The 20,531-nt window shown below is 48.9% G+C and overlaps 1 protein-coding gene across 1 annotated transcript in view; it reads right to left on the bottom strand.

Moving 5' to 3' along the window:
• Nucleotides 1-20,531, bottom strand: part of znrf1 (zinc and ring finger 1) — a 51,128-nt gene that overhangs the window by 16,198 nt on the left and 14,399 nt on the right. The window contains exon 2 of the mRNA XM_088299666.1: nucleotides 12,725-12,820. Within this exon, the coding sequence (XP_088155792.1) occupies nucleotides 12,725-12,820 (96 nt within the window). The remainder of the gene's footprint in view (nucleotides 1-12,724; nucleotides 12,821-20,531) is intronic.

Below are 20,531 nucleotides of genomic sequence, written 5' to 3'. Positions count from 1 at the left end.
ACACTTCTCTCTCGTTTCCTCCATTACACTTCAGCATATCCGCACCTCTCCTCCACTGCCCTCTCCCTCACGCATGTGCACACCACACCCACACTTCACACACAAGTCCGCCACAACACTTGCAACACTTGGTTTGTCAGTTCTGTTCTCAAAAACGAAGTCCAACTAGACGAGACGTAACGAGTGCTGTTGGGATTGAGCCCATGTTTTAGTTTAGTTTTAGTATTAGTTTTTGTTTGTAAAAAGAAGTGTTTTACACGTGATCGAGATTTTAAAAAACAGTCCATGGTACGTATTGTGCCGTGAAAGTTCAACAAAAAATTTATTTCAAAACATTTTGATGATACAGGGGACATTTTTATGTTGTAACAGGCCACAAAATAAGTTAGATGTAGTTAGCTGTCAACTTCTAAAACTCAAGGCCCGGGGGCCAGATCTGGCCCCCAATCTCATTTTGTATGGCCCGCGAAGGGTAAATCATGTGTGTCAACTTCCTGTTTCTAGCACACTTTCTTCACTTTTAACAACATTGAGATATGAGATATTGCCATTTATTTGTTACCATCCCCCCCATTTAAAATAAATTGAAGAATTACTGACTGGTTTTCCATCAATTTGTTGTGTGTATGTGATAACGTCACGTGATCATACATTTGTATGGGTTTACAGTCATAACGGCCCTTTGAGGGGAACCATAATTACAATGTGGCCCGTCCACAAAAATGAGTTTGACACCCCTGTTCTAAAATGTATTTGTGGGTTGAATTCCTCTTGAGAAGTATTAAACCTGGGTGTACAGTGTACCATTTAGTTTTTATAGACTGTATATATATTTTTCATGTATAAAGCAAAAAGAAAAGTATTTTTTACCTAGCGTTACGTTTTGCGCTGGGTTGAAGGCCAAAAGCAGGTGAGCCATTCAAGCCAGCGCCACAAACAAACTTGTCTCCGAGGAGGGACAGCATTTGTTGGCTCTTTTTTTTTTTGCTTGCTCCGTGATGATGTGTCTGAGAAAATCATTAAGGGGACTACCAAAGACGAAAACGAATCACTTTTTAGTTTTAGTTTGTTTTGTAAATGTAAAATATAGTCTCAGTTTTTCGTTTTTCTAAATCATTTTAGTTTTTTTTTATTTGTTAACGGAAATGTTTTTCAATTTTCGTCTCGGATATTTGTTAGTTTTCCTTCACAAAAATAACTTGGACTTTGAGACTCCTTTAATTAAACAATAAAAATGAAGCAACCAATACTTAAATACATCATCGCAATCTTGAGTGTCTGAAGATGACTCTGTTGGGCCAGTGGCGACACGCATACACTGGGTCCAAGTAGCCTGGGCGATCCCGACTCACAAAAATGTTGAGTTTTTTCTTTTTCAAGACATTTTCATTGCGTTTTTAACAAAGTAATCATCCATCCATTCATTATCTGTACAGCTTCGCCTCACAAGGGTCGCAGGGGGTGCTGGAGTCTATCGAAGCATCTTCCGGCAGTAGGCGGGGTACACCCTGAACTGGATGCCAGCCAATCACAGGGCACAAATAGACGAACAACTGACCGCGCTCACATTCAAAACCTAGAGTGTCCAATCAACCTGCCATGCATGTTTTTGGAATGTGGAAGGAAACCGGAGTACTCGGAGAAAACCCACGTAGGCACAGTGAGAACATTCAAACTCCACACTGGAAGGCCAGAGCCGGAATCGATCCTACAACCTCTGCACTGTGAAACCTTCGTGCTAACCAGTCGTCCACCCAAAGTAATCATTGGACTCTTATTATTTGTACTTTTACTCCTTCTTAAAAAAGCTTTTATTGTAACTTTTATCCATGTCCCTTCCACTCCAATGTTGCGTTGGCGTATGTAGCTGTTGTGGTAAACATGGCTTGGGGCCCTATTTTCGTTCCCAGTGCAAGTCTAGTGCAAAGCATAGTTTAACTGTGCCCATGGGTGGAGGTTGTTCTTTCTGTATTTTGCTAGACTTTGCACGGGTAGAATTTGACGTAACGAGGCATTTACACCATTGTACGATGTTGTGGGATGGAAGTACTCCTTTTCCTGGCCAATTGTTTTAAAATGAGGTCAGACCACAATAAGTCACGCTTGACATTACAGAAAAAGATTTACACTCGCTGGTGTCGGTGCATGACATTGGCAGGTAGGCTGCAAGATTGCAACCTTGCGGTTGACATAGTAGGCAGTACATGAGATGTGGACAACTGGAGTCAAATCGGTCAAATGTGAAGCCCCCAAGACGGAGACGCGCACACAGTCAAGATTTGAAGAGAAGGCGAGGCAGACATGCCAACCACTAACCAAAGCCAAAGTCAGGATTGTTAAACAAACACTCATACTGTAGAGCAAACAGTAGTAAACAGAGCCCCCGCGAGCTGTCACCTTACCGTGGTGGAGGGGTTTGCGTGTCCCAATGATCCTAGGAGCTAAGTTGTCGGGGGCTTTTGCCCCTGGTAGGGTCACCCATGGCAAACAGGTCCTCGGTGAGGGTCCAGACAAAGCACGGCTCACCAAACCCCCTCATGATGCTCAAAATTATTGGACCACGGTTTCCCTTGCCCGGACGCGGGTCACCGGGGCCCCCCTCTGGAGCCAGGCCTGGAGATGGGGCTCGTCGGCGAGCGCCTGGTGGCCAGGCCTGCACCCATGGGGCTCGGCCGGGCACAGCCCGAAAAGGCAACGTGGATCCCCCTTCCCATGGGCTCACCACTTATGGGAGGGGCCAAAGGGGTGGGGTGCAATGTGAGTCGGGCAGCGGCAAGAAGCAGGGACCTTGGTGCTCTGATCCCCGGTTACAGAAACTAGCTCATGGGACATGGAATGTCACCTCTCTGGCGGGGAAGGAGCCTGAGCTGGTGTGCGAGGCAGAGAAATTCCAACTAGATATAGTCGGGCTCACCTCCAGACACAGCTTAGGCTCTGGTACCAGTCCTCTTGAGAGGACTTCCACTCTGGAGTTGCCCAAGGTGAGAGACGCCGTGCAGGTGTGGGCATACGTATTGCCCCCCGGCTTGGCGCCTGTACACTGGGGTTCAGCCCAGTGGACGAGAGGGTAGCCTCCCTCCGCCTTAAGGTGGGGGGATGGATGCTGACTGTTGTTTGTGCTTATGCACCAAACAGCAGTTCAGAGTACCCACCCTTTTTGGAGTCTTTGGAGGGTGTGCTGGAGAGCGTTCCCCCTGGAGACTCCCTCGTTCTGCTGGGGGACTTCAATGCTCACGCGGGTAATGACAGTGAGACCTGGAAGGGCGTGATTGGGAGGAATGGCCCCCCCAATCTGAACCCGAGCGGTTACTAGACATCTGTGCTCGTCATGGATTGTCGATAACGAACACCATGTTCAAACATAAGGGTGTTCATATGTGCACTTGGCACCAGGACACCCTTGGCCGCAGTTCGATGATCGACTTTCTAGTCGTGTCATCGGATTTGCGGTCGCATGTTTTGGACACTCGGGTGAAGAGAGGGGCGGCGCTGTCAACTGATCACCACCTGGTCGTGAGTTGGCTCTGATGGTGGGGGAAGATGCCGGTCCGACCCGGCAGACCCAAACGTATTGTGAGGGTCCACTGGGAACGCTTGGCAGAATCCCCTATCAGAAAGAGTTTCAACTCCCACCTCCGGCAGAACTTTGCCCACGTACCGGGGGAGGCGGGGGACATTGAGTCTGAGTGGACCATGTTTCGTGCCTCCATTGTTGAGGCAGCCGATCGAAGCTGTGGACGTAAGGTGGTTGGTGCCTGTCGTGGCGGCAACCCCCGAACCCGCTGGTGGACAACGGCGGCAAGGGATGCTGTCAGGCTGAAGAAGGAGTCCTATCGGGCCTTTCTGGCCTTTGGGACTCCGGAGGCAGCTGACAGGTACCGACTGGCCAAGCGGAATGCGGCTTCGGTGGTTGCCGAAGCAAAAACTCGGGCGTGGGAGGAGTTCGGTGAGGACAAGGAAAACGACTTCCAGACGGCTTCGAAAAAATTCTGGTCCACCATCCGTCGTCTCAGGAGAGAGAAGCAGTGCACCACCAACACCATTAATAGTGGAGATGGGGTGCTGCTGACCTCGACTCGGGACGTTGTGAGTCGGTGGGGAGAATACTTCGAAGACCTCCTCAATTCTACCGACGCGCCTTCCTTTGAGGAAGCAGAGCCTGAAGACTCCGTGGTGGACTCACTTATCTCGGGGGCTGAAGTAACCGAGGTGGTTAACAAGCTCCTCGGTGGCAAGGCCCCGGGGGTGGATGAGATCCGCCCGGAGTTCCTTAGGGCTCTGGATGTTGTGGGGCTGTCATGGTTGACACGCCTCTACAACATTGCGTGGACATCGGGGACAGTGCCTCTGGATTGGCAGACCGGGGTGGTGGTCCCCCTTTTTAAGAAGGGGGACCGGAGGGTGTGTTCCAATTATAGAGTAATCACACTCCTCAGCCTCCCTGGTAAGGTCTACTCAGGTGTACTGGAGAGGAGGGTCCGTCGGGAGGTTGAATCTCAGATCCAAGAGGAGCAGTGCGGTTTTCGTCCTGGCCGTGGAACAGTGGACCAGCTCTACACTCTCTACAGGGTCCTTGAGGGTGCATGGGAGTTCGCCCAACCAGTCTACATGTGTTTTGTGGACTTGGAGAAGGTGTTCGACCGTGTCCCACGGGGAGTTCTGTGGAGCGTGCTTCGGGAGTACGGGGTACCGAGCCCCTTGATACGGGCAGTTGGGTCCCTGTACCACCGATGTCAGAGTTTGATCCGCAGTAAGTCGGATTCGTTTCCAGTGAGGGTTGGACTCCGCCAAGGCTGCCCTTTGTCACCGATTCTGTTCATAATTTTTATGGACAGAATTTCTAGGCGCAGTCGGGGCGATGAGGGGATCCGGTTTGGTGACCTCAGTATTTCAGCTCTGCTTTTTGCAGATGATGTGGTTCAGTTGGCTTCGTCAAGCCGTGATCTCCAACTGTCATTGGAGCGGTTCGCAGTCGAGTGTGAAGCGGTTGGGATGAAGATCAACGCCTCTAAATCTGAGACCATGGTCCTCAGTCGTAAAAGGGTGGAGTGCCCTCTCCAGGTCGGGGAGGAGATCCTGCCCCAAGTGGAGGAGTTTAAGTATCTTGGGGTCTTGTTTACGAGTGAGGGGAGGATGGAGCGAGAGATCGACAGGCGGATCGGTGCAGCCTCCGCTGTGATGCGGACGCTGTATCGGTCCGTCGTGGTGAAGAGGGAGCTGAGCCAGAAGGCAAAGCTCTTGATTTACCGGTCGATCTTCGTTCCTACCCTCACCTATGGTCACGAGCTGTGGGTCGCGACCGAAAGAACAAGATCTCGGATACAAGCGGCCGAAATGAGTTTCCTCCGCAGGGTGTCTGGGCTCTCCCTTAGAGATAGGGTGAGAAGCTCGGCCATCCGGGAGGGACTCAGTGTCGAGCCGTTGCTCCTCCACGTAGAGAGGAGCCAGATGAGGTGGCTCGGGTATCTGTTTAGGATGCCTCCTGGACGCCTCCCTGGCGAGGTGTTCCGGGCATGTCCCACCGGCAGGAGGCCCAGAGGACGACCCAGGATACGCTACGTCTCCCGGCTGGCCTGGGAACGCCTGGGCATACCTCCGGCAGAGCTGGAAGATGTGGCTGGGGAGCGGGGAAGTCTGGGCTTCCCTGATGAAGCTGCTGCCCCCGCGACCCGACCCCGGATAAGCGGCGGATAATGGATGGATGGATGTAGAGCAAACAAACAAAATTAACCCAATTGCCTCAGAAAATGAAAATTGCAAAAAAGTGACGTATATTAATTTGATTTATTTATTAGACAAAGCTACAGTTCTTTTTGAAATCCTCTATTAATACACCAGTTAATTAAATAGCTTCAATAATAAATAATAATTGCAGATTTACGAACGCTGCAAATACATCATTGCAGTGTTGCTGAAACCAGAAGCAAGCGGTTAAAGAATCTTCACTCTTGGGAATGCAGAACCTTAACAAGGCCTAATAGTAAAATGGAAATGAGCAAGCTTGCTATACTGTAATATAATAGTGAAGCTAATTGATATAATTGTCATGACCCGTGTCAGGCATGTCAGGTTTTAGCTGTTATTGTCACGCACCAGGCCATGTGTTGTTTGTTTTTGTCAGCTGAGTGGGGGGCGTCTCCTTCAGCGCTCGTTCCCGCCCTGTCTCGTCCGGCTGAGGAGACGCACCCACCAGCCACACACCGGTTCCCCATTAGCCTCGCACCTGACTCCCATCTGCTCCACTAATCATCGGACTATTTAAGCACCCCGTGCCGACGGTTCGGCGTCGGTGCATTGCCCCATTTGCGGACATCACTGCCCTTGCCTTGTCTACTCCCTCTACACCCTCTATCCGCGTTCGTCCCGATTGCTCGTTCCCCAGTTCTCGTTCACGTTCCTAGTTCACAGCTCATGTTACTTGTCACTGTTCCTGTTTCATAGTCCCGTTTAGTTCTGTCCCGTCGTGTTTTGTTCGTCCTCGTCGTTTCGTTCATTTGTTTCCAAGTCCCTTGTTTGCCTTTGTTTGTTTTGTTAATTAAACTCCCTTCAAGTTACCCTTGCCTTGGCTTCCCCGAGAGCCAGGCCTCTGCAGTCCGTTTATCCACCACTGCCGGCTGATCTTCGATCAGCAGCCCCTTACTTATGCTCATGAGAGTTCAAGAGTAGCGTTTATGATGAGCCTCCTGACTGGTCAAGCGAGTGCTTGGGCCATGGCCGTGAGCAACGCACGTCCGGAAATCCGCTCCTCGTTTTCCATGTTCTTAACGGAGTTCCAGAGGGTGTTCCATCACCCGATTCGGGGAAAAGAGGCAGGAGCGGAGTTATTGGACTGCACCCAGGGTTCCCGGTCTGTCGCTGACTACTCCATCGCCTTCCGCATCCGGGCCGCCAAGAGTGGATTCGATGACTGCGCCCTGCGAACCGTGTTCCGGAGAGGTCTGAGTCCCGCCCTGAAGGACGAGCTGGCGATGCGAGACGACGCCGAGACGCTGGAGGAGCTCATCACCCTGGCCATCCGTCTCAACAATCGCCTGCGAGATCGCCGCCGAGAACGAGGGTTGGAGCAGCGTCGCACCGAGCCACCACGCTTCCGGGTCCCCGAGCCTCCACCAGCCGACGAGCCCTTGCAGCTGGGAGCCAGCCGTCTGGATTCCCGCGAGCGAGAGCGGCGGCGCAGGTCAGGAGCATGCTTCTACTGCGGTCTCCAGGGTCATCGAGTATCGACCTGCCCACAACGATCCATCCGCCGAGAGTCGCCTCCTCGTCGCACGGAACACTGTGAGTCCGCGGTCAACCCTCCCGCGACCACCAACTCCAGAGAGGAGCAGCCAGACCTCCCGGCGAAAGATCAGGCTAATGCCGGGAACATTCTGAGAAAGGAGGTGGAGGGAGAGATCATAGCAATGAACACCTCCATCAAGATCCGCGCGCTGATCGACTCAGGGGCAGATGACTGTTGTATAGACGCCGGGTTAGTTTCTAAGCTCGGTTGCACGGTTACCGAGCTAGATAGGTCCGAGAAGTTGTGTGACCTCGATGGTCGTCTCCTAGCCGACATACGACGCCTAACCGAACCGCTGACTCTGAAACTTTCCCGCAACCACATAGAGAAACGCTCCTTCTTTGTGATGCAGTCTAGGGCAGCCCCGGTCGTTCTCGGCATTCCGTGGTTGAAAGCGCATAACCCGGTCATCGACTGGGGTCGGCTCTCGATTCAGAACTGGAGCTCATTCTGCTACACTCACTGTTTACGTTCCGCCGAGGAGGGCCTACAGGTCAGGGCAGCCCCGGTAAAAGAAGTCAACCTCGACAACGTACCGCCAATTTATCATGATCTCCGCGCGGTTTTCAGTAAAGAAAGCGCCAAGTCTTTGCCCCCACACCGTCCATACGACTGTGCAATTGACTTTCTTCCCGATCCGGTCCTGCCGTCAGTCCGCCTATACAAGGTCTCGCAACCAGAATAAGGGGCTATGAAGGACTACATAACCGAGTCGCTGGCCGCGGGATTGATTAGACCCTCTACCTCCCCGGTCGGGGCCGGTCTCTTCTTCGTTGAAAAGAAGAATAAGAGCCTCCGCCCGTGCGTAGACTACAAAGAACTAAACGCAATCACGGTTAAGAACCGATACCCGCTGCCGTTGCTGGACTCGGCGTTCGCCCCCTTGCAATCCGCGACCATATTCTCCAAGCTGGACCTTCGGAGTGCGTATCACCTGGTCCGTATTCGAGAGGGCGACGAGTGGAAGACCGCGTTTAAAACGCACCTAGGGCACTTTGAGTACCTGGTCATGCCTTTCGGTTTATCCAACGCGCCTGCGGTGTTTCAGGCGCTCATTAACGATGTCCTGACGGACATGCTAAACGTGTGCTGCTTTGTATACCTGGATGATATCCTCATATTCTCCCGCACAGTCAAAGAGCATCAGCAACACGTTCGCGCCATCCTACAACGACTCCTCGAGAATAAACTATATGTAAAGGCAGAGAAGTGCGAGTTCCATAAAACTTCAGTACCATTCCTCGGGTTCATCGTAGAAAACGGGCAACTCAAGGCCGACCCGGCCAAGACACGCGCGGTAGTGGACTGGCCGGTGCCGACTACGCGAAACCAGCTTCAGCGGTTTCTAGGTTTCGCAAATTTTTACCGGAAGTTTATCAAAGATTATAGTCGCCAGGCATTGCCTCTCACTCGTCTCACTTCCACGAAAACCCGTTTCTCCTGGGACAGTAAGGCCGATGCCGCGTTCACGAGCCTGAAAGAGGCCTTCACGAACCCGCCCGTACTGCATCATCCTAATACTGATCTTCCTTTCGTCGTAGAGGTGGACGCCTCTGATTCGGGAGTGGGGGCCGTCCTTTCCCAGCGGTCTCCGGTCAACCAGCGACTCCACCCCTGCGCCTTCTTCTCCCGTCGACTCACGCCCGCCGAAGCAAACAACGACGTGGGAAACCGGGAACTCTTGGCCGTGGTCCTGGCTCTTCAGGAGTGGCGGCACTGGCTGGAGGGCACCACGGAACCCTTCATCATCTACACAGATCATAAAAACTTGTCCTACATCCGATTCATGAAAAGGCTCAACCCCCGGTTGGCGCGCTGGTCCCTCCTCCTCAGTCGTTTCAACTACACCCTGACGTATCGCCCTGGTTCTCGCAACACCAAACCCGACGCCCTATCGCGCATCCACGACTCGTGGGAGGAAGAGGAAGGACCTCCGAGTGTGGTGCCCAGTCATCGGTTGGTGGGGGGCCTGCAGTGGGAGATGGAGCAGCGTATTCGGGAGGCGCAAGACGAGAACGGTGCTCCAGCGGGATGTCCCCCGGGGCGGTTGTTCGTGCCGGCGCAGCACAGAGCAGAGGTGATCAGTTGGGGACATGCCTCCAAGTTGGCCTGCCATCCGGGCATCCGCCGCACCCTGGGCCTGATTGGTCAACGATTCTGGTGGCCCTCTCTCAAGACCGACGTCACGGAGTACATTCAGGCTTGCCCCGCATGCGCCGCCAGCAAGTCGTCTCACCAGCCCCCAGCGGGACTTCTCCAGCCGCTACCCGTTCCGGCGCGTCCATGGTCCAACATCGCGCTGGACTTTGATACTGGGCTGCCCGTCTCCCGGGGACACACCGTTGTCCTCACCATAGTGGACGGTTCTCCAAGGCCGCTCACTTCGTCGCCTTGCCCAAGCTTCCCACAGCCCTGGAGACGGCCAACCTCCTGGTCCAGCACGTAGTCAGACTGCACGGCATCCCGGACGACCTGGTGTCCGATCGTGGGCCAAAGTTCATTTCCCGCGTCTGGAAGCGTTTCTGCCAGTCCCTGGGGGCCACACCGAGCCTATCCTCTGGATACCACCCGCAATCGAATGGCCAGTCAGAACAGGCAAATCAGTATCTCGAAGCGGCGCTCCGGTGTGTTTGTCTCGACGAGCCCTTGTCTTGGGTCGACCACTTACCCTGGGTCGAGTACGCCCACAACACCCTGGTCTTGTCGGCTACGGGTCGGTCCCCGTTTATGACCGCCTACGGATACCAACCACCGCTGTTTCCGACCCAGGCCGGCGCAGAAGAGGTTCCCTTGGTTCAGCGCCATCTCAAGCAGGCCCACCAGGTCTGGAAGGAGGCCCGGGCTGCTCTGTCCCGTACGGCGCTGCGCAACCAACGCATCGCGGATCGTCGCCGGCGTCCGGCTCCTGCATACAAGGTCGGGGACCAGGTATGGCTGTCCACCCGCGACCTCAACCTGGCGGGGTCGTCCCGCAAGCTAGGCCCGCGTTTCGTGGGACCATTTGGGATCGAGGCAATCATCAACCCTGTCTCCGTCTGACTGAAGCTGCCCCCCACCATGAAGATCCACCCCGTGTTCCACGTCTCGCTCATCAAACCGGCTCCTACCTGCCCTCTAATTCCGCCTACCGCCCCGCCGCCACCTCCGAGGATCATCGACGGCGACCCGGTGTACACGGTGTGGGAGATCTTGGTACCTGGTCGACTGGGAAGGCTATGGTCCGGAGGAGCGTCAGTGGATTCCCCGCTCCTGGATCATGTGTCCATCTCTGCTCCGCGACTACCACAACGCCAACCCGTCTAAACCAGGTGGTCCGCCAAGGGGCGTCCGTTGAGGGGGGGGATACTGTCACGATCCGTCTATGGTTGTTGCAGCTGAGTGGGCGTGTTCCGACGGCGCTCGTTCCTGTCGTGTGTGACCCGGCCGCGAGCGAGACGCGCTCACGAGCCACGCAGCTGCGACGAATGAAGACTCTGATTACTGACTATTTAAGCCACCGTCGCGGACATGTCCGCGTCAGATTATTATCCCACGTTGCTCATGCTCATGTACCTTGCTCTAGTCTTGCCTCGATTTACTCCGTGTATAGTCTTTGCGTGTTTTGTGTTGTTCTTTATTTCCAGCTGTTTTTCGGCTCGCTTTTTGTTCTTGTTCTCGCTTTTGGATTTATCTTATCCCTTTTGTGGTAAGCCATTGTTCCTTTTCGGTTTCCTTGCTTTGCAAGCGCTTTCTGTTATTTCGTTATTGCTTTCCTGGTGTGACTGTGTCCACCAGCGTTTTTCGTTTCCGACATTTCCGACGGCTGTAATTATAGATACTCCTAATATTATACGAAATTGATAAGAGAATATTCCCGATAGTGATTCTTTGATTGTTGCCTGACGGTCACAATAAATACTTTGATCAACATCATTTCTCGTGTCAGCGCATTAAGAATCCAAGGCTGGAAAGCGGTCCTGACACATGCCCCTCACGTTTTGGTCGACTCGGATCACGAGGACGACTTCGAGTACATTTACAATCTTTTAGACGCCCAGCACAACCCGGATTCATTCAGGACCAGTCACCTTCCTGCCCCCGAGCAATTCCTGACACCTTTTTCGTTGGAGTTTTCTGAGACCACCTCCCACTCTACCACGCGCGCTTCATGCCCCAAGTCACGGAAGTCACGTCCACCTCGTCCACCGTCGGTTTCTGCACCTGGTCACGTTCCCCCGGCGTTCCATAGTCCACGCTCACCGGCACCCGTAGTCTCGGTTCCTCGTTTCTCCCGTTCCCCGGAATCCCGATGGCGGCAGGCTGATAGGGATCAGGCCCCCCGGCTCGGCTGCGCCCGGGCCGCCTGCTGCGTCCGGCCCGCCTCCGGCTCCTCGTCAGCTGCTGAGCCCCGTTCCGGTTCCCCGCCAGCTGCTGAGCCCCGTTCCGGTTCCCCGCCAGCTGCTGAGCCCCGTTCCGGCTCCCCGCCAGCTGCTGAGCCCCGTTCCGGCTCCCCGCCAGCTGCTGAGCCCCGTTCCGGCTCCTCGCTCGCTGCTGAGCCCCATTCCGGCTCCTCGCCAGCGGCTGAGCCCCGTTCCGGCTCCCCGCCAGCTGCTGAGCCCCGTTCCGGCTCCTTGCCGGCTGCTGAGCCCCGTTCCGGCTCCCAGCCAGCTGCTGAGCCCCGTTCCGGCTCCTCGCTCACTGCTGAGCCCCGTTCCGGCTCCTCGCTCACTGCTGAGTCCCGTTCCGGCTCCTCGCCAGCTGCTGAGCCCCGTTCCGGCTCCCCGCCAGCTGCTGACGACGACCCGCCGCTGCTTCTCGTTCCTGCCTCGGCGGCGCCCGACGTGCAGGGGTTTTCAATCCTGTTGTTCAAGGGCCGGTGTCCTGCGTGTTTTCCACCTGTCCCTGCTGCAACACACTTGATTCAAATGATCAGGATCTTTATCAAACTTCTGCAGATTATCAGATAATTTAGGGGTGAGAGATGGAAAACAGGCCGGACACCGGCCCTCAAGGACAGGATTGAGGACTCCTGCTCTGGTGTTTATCCTCCCACTTTTAGACCCAGGACTCAACAAGTAGCTAACACGAGGCCAACGGCTCAGCCCCTAGTCATCATGGTAGCAAAGGCTGTATTTGGAATTGGCCCAGCATTAGAATAAGTGGCTGGGTTCTATGAGACTGGACCGCCCCTCAAAAGCGATTGATTTCCACCAAGGTATTAAAAGTGTACTATATAAAGTGTGTATTAATTGTGTTGTAATTCTTGGTCTTCAGTCCCAGGAATAATTGTAAGACACAGCAGAGAAAAAGAGGGAGACAGAATATTCCTCATCTTTGCTTCGTTTAAGCCTCTGTTTTTCTTGTCCATCCACCCACATTTTCATGGAAAAATGTAAATCAGTCATGTTGCCAATAAATAAATAACCACTAAATAAATAAATAAAGGGATGAGGTGATGCTCACCATTGTATGAGAGTCGAGGCTTACTCAGACACATGATGAAGTGAACTTCCATTTCAGTGGACGCCACAGATTTGGAGCACACAGGACACTTGAATCCTAAAAGAATAATTCAAAGAAAAAAACATCACACATAGTGACTTTATCAGTGTGATTTCTATTTGTTGGGTCTATTAGCATAGCATAATCATTCATTATTAGCCAAAATGTAATATATGTCATTAGTTACAATGCTTTAATCTCGCTCTCTCTCTCTCTCTGTCTCTCTCTCTCTCCCTTGCTCTTTCTCTATTCGCCCCCCCAAATACACACACAAGGGCTGAAAGATTTTAGGGGAAAAAATTGCATTGCGATTTTTCGGACAGATACTGTGATTTCGATTAGATTTGCAGTTTTTCACAGATGCACAGTGACATTTACGAACGTGACAGAAAATGTCATTATACCATTAAAAACAATAAAAGCTATTACTGTAATAATGCAAGGGAAGGCAGTTTTGTTTATATACGTATAAGTAGCTTACAAAAATGACAAAAACTATGTTGACAACATTTAAATACATCAACAGAAAACTTAAAAAAACATCTAAAAACAAGGTAAAGAAATAAAAGCGGGGGTTCTAAAATATGTGAAAAAAAGAAATAATATAAAATTCAGGACCCTGTAAAACCACCTACGGGCAAAAGTCAAGATATACTTCGGACACAAATCACCAATCAATTGCAAGACACAAAAAGACATATAACCACTTCCTCCCTCAGTCACACTTATGGGCAATTCAGTCGAGAGACAAAAGTTAAGAAAATTACCACAAAAGTATATTCGTATGTGCATCGGCCAGAACTGATGCACAGAGATTCCATGCACACCCTGGCTAATCTGAGCTCTCAGCAGCAATTTACACTCTCACTCGCTGAAACCCACGTCACTAAAAGTCACAGATAGTACAGTGGAAAATTTAAGGATGGCAACAAAAATCTTCTGAATTTATATTACTTAGTTTAAATGCGTGAACTCTAAAATTTTTAATCATAGACGTCAAACTTGCAACGCACACTTAGTACGCACTCACGTTCACAGCAAACATATTCAGTCTGCACATTAAAAACTGATGACAAACCAAACAGCACTTCGTGGACACAACAAATATTTTCCACATATGCCGTGGAGATGCAGACAAATTGGGCACTGGAGGGGTCACATGGACGCCATTGCAAAAACACATTGTAAAAGACATGACAATTTGAGATTGGAGCACACACACAATTGCACACAGACAAGAGGGGAGCGCCAGCCTGGGAATGCCCTGGGAACCAGACGAGAATCAACCTTCCAGACAATAATCCACCTGGAGATGACCTTCCCTTGGATGTGGACTCGTGCCTACATAACCCTTGTCATAGAAAGCTGGCTAGAGAAATCCTATAAATGTGAGGGGGTCCTGAGAGAAAGCGCTATTTTTTTTCCAACTGCACATTCTCGAGTGCAGGTCCGCGTGAGGATAAGAAAAGGCTGCCCAGATATCTGACTTGCACTATTTCCTGAACTCCAAAGAATTTAAGAAACTATGTATCCATCAATCCATCTTCTGTACCGCTTCTCCTCACAAGGGTCGTGAAGGTGCTGGAGCCTATCGCAGCTATCTTTGGGCAGTAGGCGGGGTACACCCTGAACTGGTTGCCAGCCAATTGCAGGGCACACAGAGACGAACAACCCTCCGCGCTCACACTCATACCTAGGGGCAATTTAGAGTGTCCAATCAACCTGCCATGCATGTTTTTGGAATGTGGGAGGAAACCGGAATACCCGGAGGAAACCCATGCAGGCTCGGGGAGAACATGCAAACTCCACACAGGATGGCCGGAGCCGGGATTGAACCTACGCCCAATGTTGTCTCTCACTGTGAGGCCATCGTGCTAACCAGTCGCCCACCGTGCCGCCAATTTAAGAAACTATCGGAACAAAACTTGGATCAGTTGTTGAGTCTTTATTTGACCTCTTCTTTCTTGAATATAAAAACTAACACGCATTGAGTACATTTAGTTATAATTAAGTGTTTATTACCTAGTAATTTGCATTTATTTGGCAAGTAATTCCAACAGGACGATAACTAGAATAATCGGTTGCGTAAATTCAAATATCATCAACCCTAGTAGTAGGAAGTGTATACCAAAATTATGGAAAAGGTTAATAACAGTGTGGGGAGGGTGATTAATGCTTTAATATATCTTATGTATAAATAATAAGCAAATACTCAGTAAATACTTAGTGGATTTTCATCCATCACTGTAATTTCTCAAACGCCACCCCCGCCCCGCGATGAGGGACGACTGTAGTTAAGAACAGAGTAGCTCAAATGCCATGAATCTGTTCCAGCCTTCCCCCAAAAACAACAAAAACTGTTTGTTGTTGTGTAATATGAATTTCTATGGAGGAAGCAGTTTGGATAACGGATGGACGTATCAATTAAGTGCTGCTCTGTTTAATCTGTGTGTTTTGGCCCCCAGGGGGCAGTATAAGACACTTCACCCAAATGTTTCGCTTGAGTTCTAGGCCGTCCTTGTTGCTTTGCAGCTGCCACTCATATTGGAGAGAGATGTCCTTCCAGAGCTCAAGTGGGATTCTTAATAACATCTAAACATCTCTCTGAATGTTTTTGCTGAACCATTTGTGTTCACTTCATTGCTTAAAGTGTTAAGAACAGCAAAATAGATGCTAATTAGCCATAGCATTAAAGTAGACCTGTCTTTCTTTAGCCAGTTTTTGGCTGTTATAAATTCTCTTTGTTTTATGTTTAGTTCGACCGTAAACCTCAAGTGGGAGCCTCTCTTTTAATTAATTGTTGATTATTTTCCAAATTGCTACTTATTGTAAAGTATGGTGAGTTGAGTTCACTGCCATCATGAATTCAAAACAAAAAAATGTTTTTGTGACAACTCCTTAAAACTAAATCATATGTCGGTCACTCATTTCAAGGCACCACTGAATGCTAGTTTGTGGTGAGGGGGCAGTGCGTATCAGGTGGGGCAGCCCGTCAGTCCGGACAGATTACATGCCAGTTATAAGTGCTAGTACGTTCGGTTCCACTTGTGTTTTCTTGTACTCTATGCACACCAATGTATGTGTCCAGTCACCCATGTTTATTCTGTCTGGGATCATGTCAGTAATGTAGACAGATGTGATAGAACCACATTAAATCGGGCTGACAGAATTGAGAAACATTGGAAGGGAGGACTCCAAGATTGTGTTGAACTTATTTCAACAACAATTCAGTGATCTCGTGTCTTCAATACCTGAGCAGATTGTTGTAACACTGTCCCCCTAGGTGAAGAGCGTCAAATGGACAGTGATTCAGAATCAGAATGCCCTTTATTGTCATTGTACTCAGTGTGCAACGAGATTAGAGAGCTGACCGCTCCAGTGCAATACAACATTAAATAATTAAATAAAAAGTAAATACGAAATTGGAAAAATAAAAACACATTATGTCGCTGTTCTGCAAGGTAAGGTAAATAACGGCGTAGATGTGGCAGACACAATTTGATGCAAATAGGGGCACACCATTGAGGATCCTACTCAGGAATACTCCTCTGACTATGCAGTTTCCGGAATTCTTATATTAAAAACAGCAGATATTCAGTCCAACGAATCCAAGATGAAGCACCAAGTTGTTGATATACACTATTAAACTAGGTTGGTGAATAAGTGCAGACATAAAAAAATGGAGGCCTCCAATAGTGTCTGGGATTTTAGTTCAGGGCAGACAGCAACAAATCTGGCAAACAGAATACCTGCATCCTTCCCCCGCTTGGTTTGATAGAGAAAATAGTAGCAATAAAAGGCTAAGCCAGAATTCTCAACTCGATGGAACTGAAGACTTGAAAGAAGTATATTGTCAAATGTCAGCAAAGCAATGCCGTCACTTCATTGTACCATATAGTAGTTCATAACCACCACAAGGCTGAGCCATTTGGGGAGCTGTTGTATGCTGTTCAATCTACTTAATGGCTCCATTTTATTGCAAGGTCGACACAGATTGTCCGTTGCTTGCACTGTAAGTGAGGAAGGAGATCTTAGATTCTTTTCACCAACAATGTGAAACAGCTGCATGAGTCGGAACAGTCATTTATTGGCAAATACATGTATGATGTGTAACTGAAATTGTCTGTGGTTAAGAATATGATCCAAGTTCTTGTTCTTGCTGGTCATTAAGGTCGTTTGGGAACCAAAATGTTGAGGTAGCTCAAGATAGCTCAAACATGACTGGAATCTAATCTTATTAAATGTACTTAAGTCTCACATGGAGGCCAGTGGAAAATGTAAGGTGGGTACAGTTAAGTAGTGCCACTACCGCTCAATCAGGAGTACTTTTGTGTGGTAGATAGCCTAGCAACACTCCGATGTAATCTGGAACACGGCAGTGGTCCGACCCAACTTGTTTAATTGGTCCGGGTATCATCTTTGACAGGGCTGCGATGTCCTCGTGGGGAGAGGGGGAAGTTCCCGTGAAAGTCAATAAACAAAGGTCACTTCTCTGATGGCCTCTGCATCACACTTGTGGAATTATCACTGTATAAGAACAGTGCCACAGATGATGATGTTTCTACAGAGTGTTCTCTTGGGTGATGTTGACACTGACAATTGCCAAATGAGACCCTCCACAAGATCCAAACGGTGATCATTTCTTTCACTTTCTGACCATAAATTGACAGGGACATAAAGTAAGAGGTGAAATTCTACCAACGGTGTGTGTTCTTGCAAAATCCCCAAATCCTCTGCGTGAGCTCCATTGTGGTTAGTTTCAGAACAACTCCGTTCATGGAGCAGGTTTTTTTTTTTTTTCAAACAGTCAACCCCTTTTTTGTGTGTGTGTCAGTTTAGTACCCTTACCCCCAACATCTACAGCCACTCCTTAGTGGCACCATCGATAATACAGTGCATCCACAAAATATTCTCATTGATTCACTTTTTCCACGTTTTCGATTTTGTTACGCCTTATTTGAAAACGTTATTAATTATTAAATTCATGTTTTACACACATCTAATTTTTAAGATTATCAGAAAATGTAGGAGAAATACAAACCAAAGAAAATGTAATCGATCATGCTTGAGATGGTTCTACAGCTTCATTGGAGTCGACCTGTGGTAAATTCAGTTGATGACTTGATTTGGAAAGATGTTAAGGCACACACCTTTGTGATATAAGGTCCTAGTTGACAGTGACTACCAAAGCACAAACCAGGCATCAACCCAAAGCAATTGTCTGTAGACCTCCAAGACAAGATTATTTTGAGGCATTTTGAGCTTTCCAAAACAACAACCCCTCTCTGCAGCAATCCACCAATTAAGGCCTTAATGGGACAGGAGGCAGACAGAATGCACTCCTTAGTTAACACGAAGATGGCCCACAAACTGTTATGACAGCTGATATGACTTTGAAGCTGTACAGCCTGACCACAGTGAAGACTGACCAGCATTATTCTAGTGCGCAAAAGCGCGGTGACAGACTTGAACTGGAGTGTATCATTCAATGTGCAGTGCTCATACACACCGGTGCAACTCTTATGTGCGCTCTTGATTATAAACCTCTCCTACAGATGACCTCCACATAGTGGACTTGTAGCACTGGACGTGCTGCTTCACCTATTCGCACACTTTAAAAAAAAAAAAAAAAAGGTTTTCAATCATTTTGAAATTGTTTTATTTGGTCGGGGGCAAGTCAACCCCTATAAATTAATATTGGAGGTTTATCAATATTTTTCGGGGGCGTTCATAAAAAAAAAAAAAAAAAAAAGAGCAGTATGTGAATAACAGTTGAGCGAGTAAAAATTTTGTGAAAAAAAATGCGCAAAAATCAGTTCTTGCACTTGCTTGTTTTCTGTTCAGCAAGTCCTGTGCACTGGGAAAACAAAAGAAAAGAAAACAGTTTGTGGTTAATTTTTGGGTTGTCTTTGTTGTTATGGCTAATTTATACATGCATTGAGAAATGTATTATGGAAAATAAAATATATTAAGATACTGTGATGATTTTTGTTCAATAAAACAACTCAATGGCATAAAACTAGACCAGAAAAAAAATCCAGGTTCCTGGTCCTGAAGAGAGGGAAGTAGACCAATTTATTTCACTTCTCATGAGGAATTACCCAAATTTCATCAGTCACAGAGAAGCCCATGAGGAACCTTTTGAAAAACCTCTGACTCCTTGGTTAATGGAGTGCACTTATATAATGCCTTTATCACGGTGCCCAAAGCGCTTCTCAGAGACTCACATTCGCCCATGCACACAATTCATACACTGGGAGCAAATTAGGGTACTTGCCCCAGGATACTTAAGGCAGCGAACTATCAGAGATGGCACTCAAATCACCAACCCTTTGGCACTGACTGCCTCTCTGGACCACTCGTTCTATCAACTGAGCCACAGGCAACCCAAGCCTATAGGATACTGCTTGCATCAGGGCAACAAATGAACTGGAGACCTGACTCACTACAGTTAATAAGTCAAGCTTTTGGGAAAATTCAAAGCCTGGTTACAGCAACATGGCATCATGCCTAAGAAATTGTGGCTCTTGTTTGTGTACTGATTTCCAATCTCCACCAGTGAAGGATTTGAGAGGGTGAAGAGTAACCTTCGACGGTTGTTCGGTTGCCAAGAAGACTGAGCAGGCACTTAACTGCAACAAGAACAAGCTAATGCTACCAATCAACAGCCTTTGCAGTGAGCGCATGGTAACCAGAGCAAGGGAGGTGTTTCATACTGAGAATCCAAGAGTGTTTCAAACTGGCATTAAGGTCAGAACTGGCAGTAAAGTGGAAAGCACATGAGGCAGAGTGCCCGGTGAAATCATGGCTGCGTCTCAAGGCACTGGGAAGCATTCCAGCAAACCCACTACAGCAAACTAAAGGGCAAAGAAAGGTGTAACCTGATCCAAAATACTATAATATATAGTCAGCGCAAACGCAAAACTCCACTGTATTTCAACCAGTGGCGGAAGCCTTTGGACAAGATGCCGTCCGGAGATGAAGTCATGTAACACCATAACCAAAGAAAACATTCATTCAGAAATTCAACACGCAAAAAATATGGTATGGTAAAACGGTAACGGTGACTATGGTGTTGTCTGGTTTCACTTATGCGGTACTCCAAATGTTTTTTTCATAGGGCCGTCATGGTGTTCGACTGGTTAACATCACATCAACAGTTCAGATGTGCAGAGTTTCATACCTGGCTTTTGGCACACATCTTTACCAGTCGAGACTTAGTTATTGCTTCTTCTTGTTGCATTCCTGCATCCCACGTTCCTCCTCCCACTTCCAGACCAGCAGCACCTCCTCACTGGCACTGCCATGAGTGGGGTCCCCCAGTCCCTCAACAACCCCTCCTCTATGAACTTCACCGCTGACGTTTCTGCTACTAATAATTACAGCAATAGTCATAATGTACTACGATTATGTTCTGAATACACAAAGGCAATCTAAAAAAGGCCAGGCATGAATTGTTTTCTTTTGTGTTTTTCTTTTGCTCACATACCAAATAAGATGTAAACATTCCGTTACTGCTATGTTTGATGTGATCTAATCACCAAGTCAGGTCACGATGGTGAGAAACAACAATAATCAAAGATGCTGCATCCTGCATGCATCATTTGATGTGCTCAGGGTTTAAAGTCTGCTGCTTACCTTATATTATTGGTCGAACAATAGTGACGGTCTGAAGAAGCAAGAATACGTGCTCCCCTTAGGAAAAACAAAAAAAACCACAGACTCAAGTCGGCCTGGAATGAATCAGCTGTTCTGGACTTTCATGGCA

This window comes from Idiotropiscis lumnitzeri, chromosome 6 (genome assembly GCF_059441095.1).
Source record: "Idiotropiscis lumnitzeri isolate Australia: NSW breed Sydney's pygmy pipehorse chromosome 6, RoL_Ilum_1.0, whole genome shotgun sequence".
In the NCBI taxonomy this organism is placed as follows: Eukaryota; Metazoa; Chordata; class Actinopteri; order Syngnathiformes; family Syngnathidae; genus Idiotropiscis; species Idiotropiscis lumnitzeri.
The sequence above is the reverse complement of the archived record's forward strand: the minus strand, read 5'-3'. Positions and strand labels throughout refer to the sequence as shown.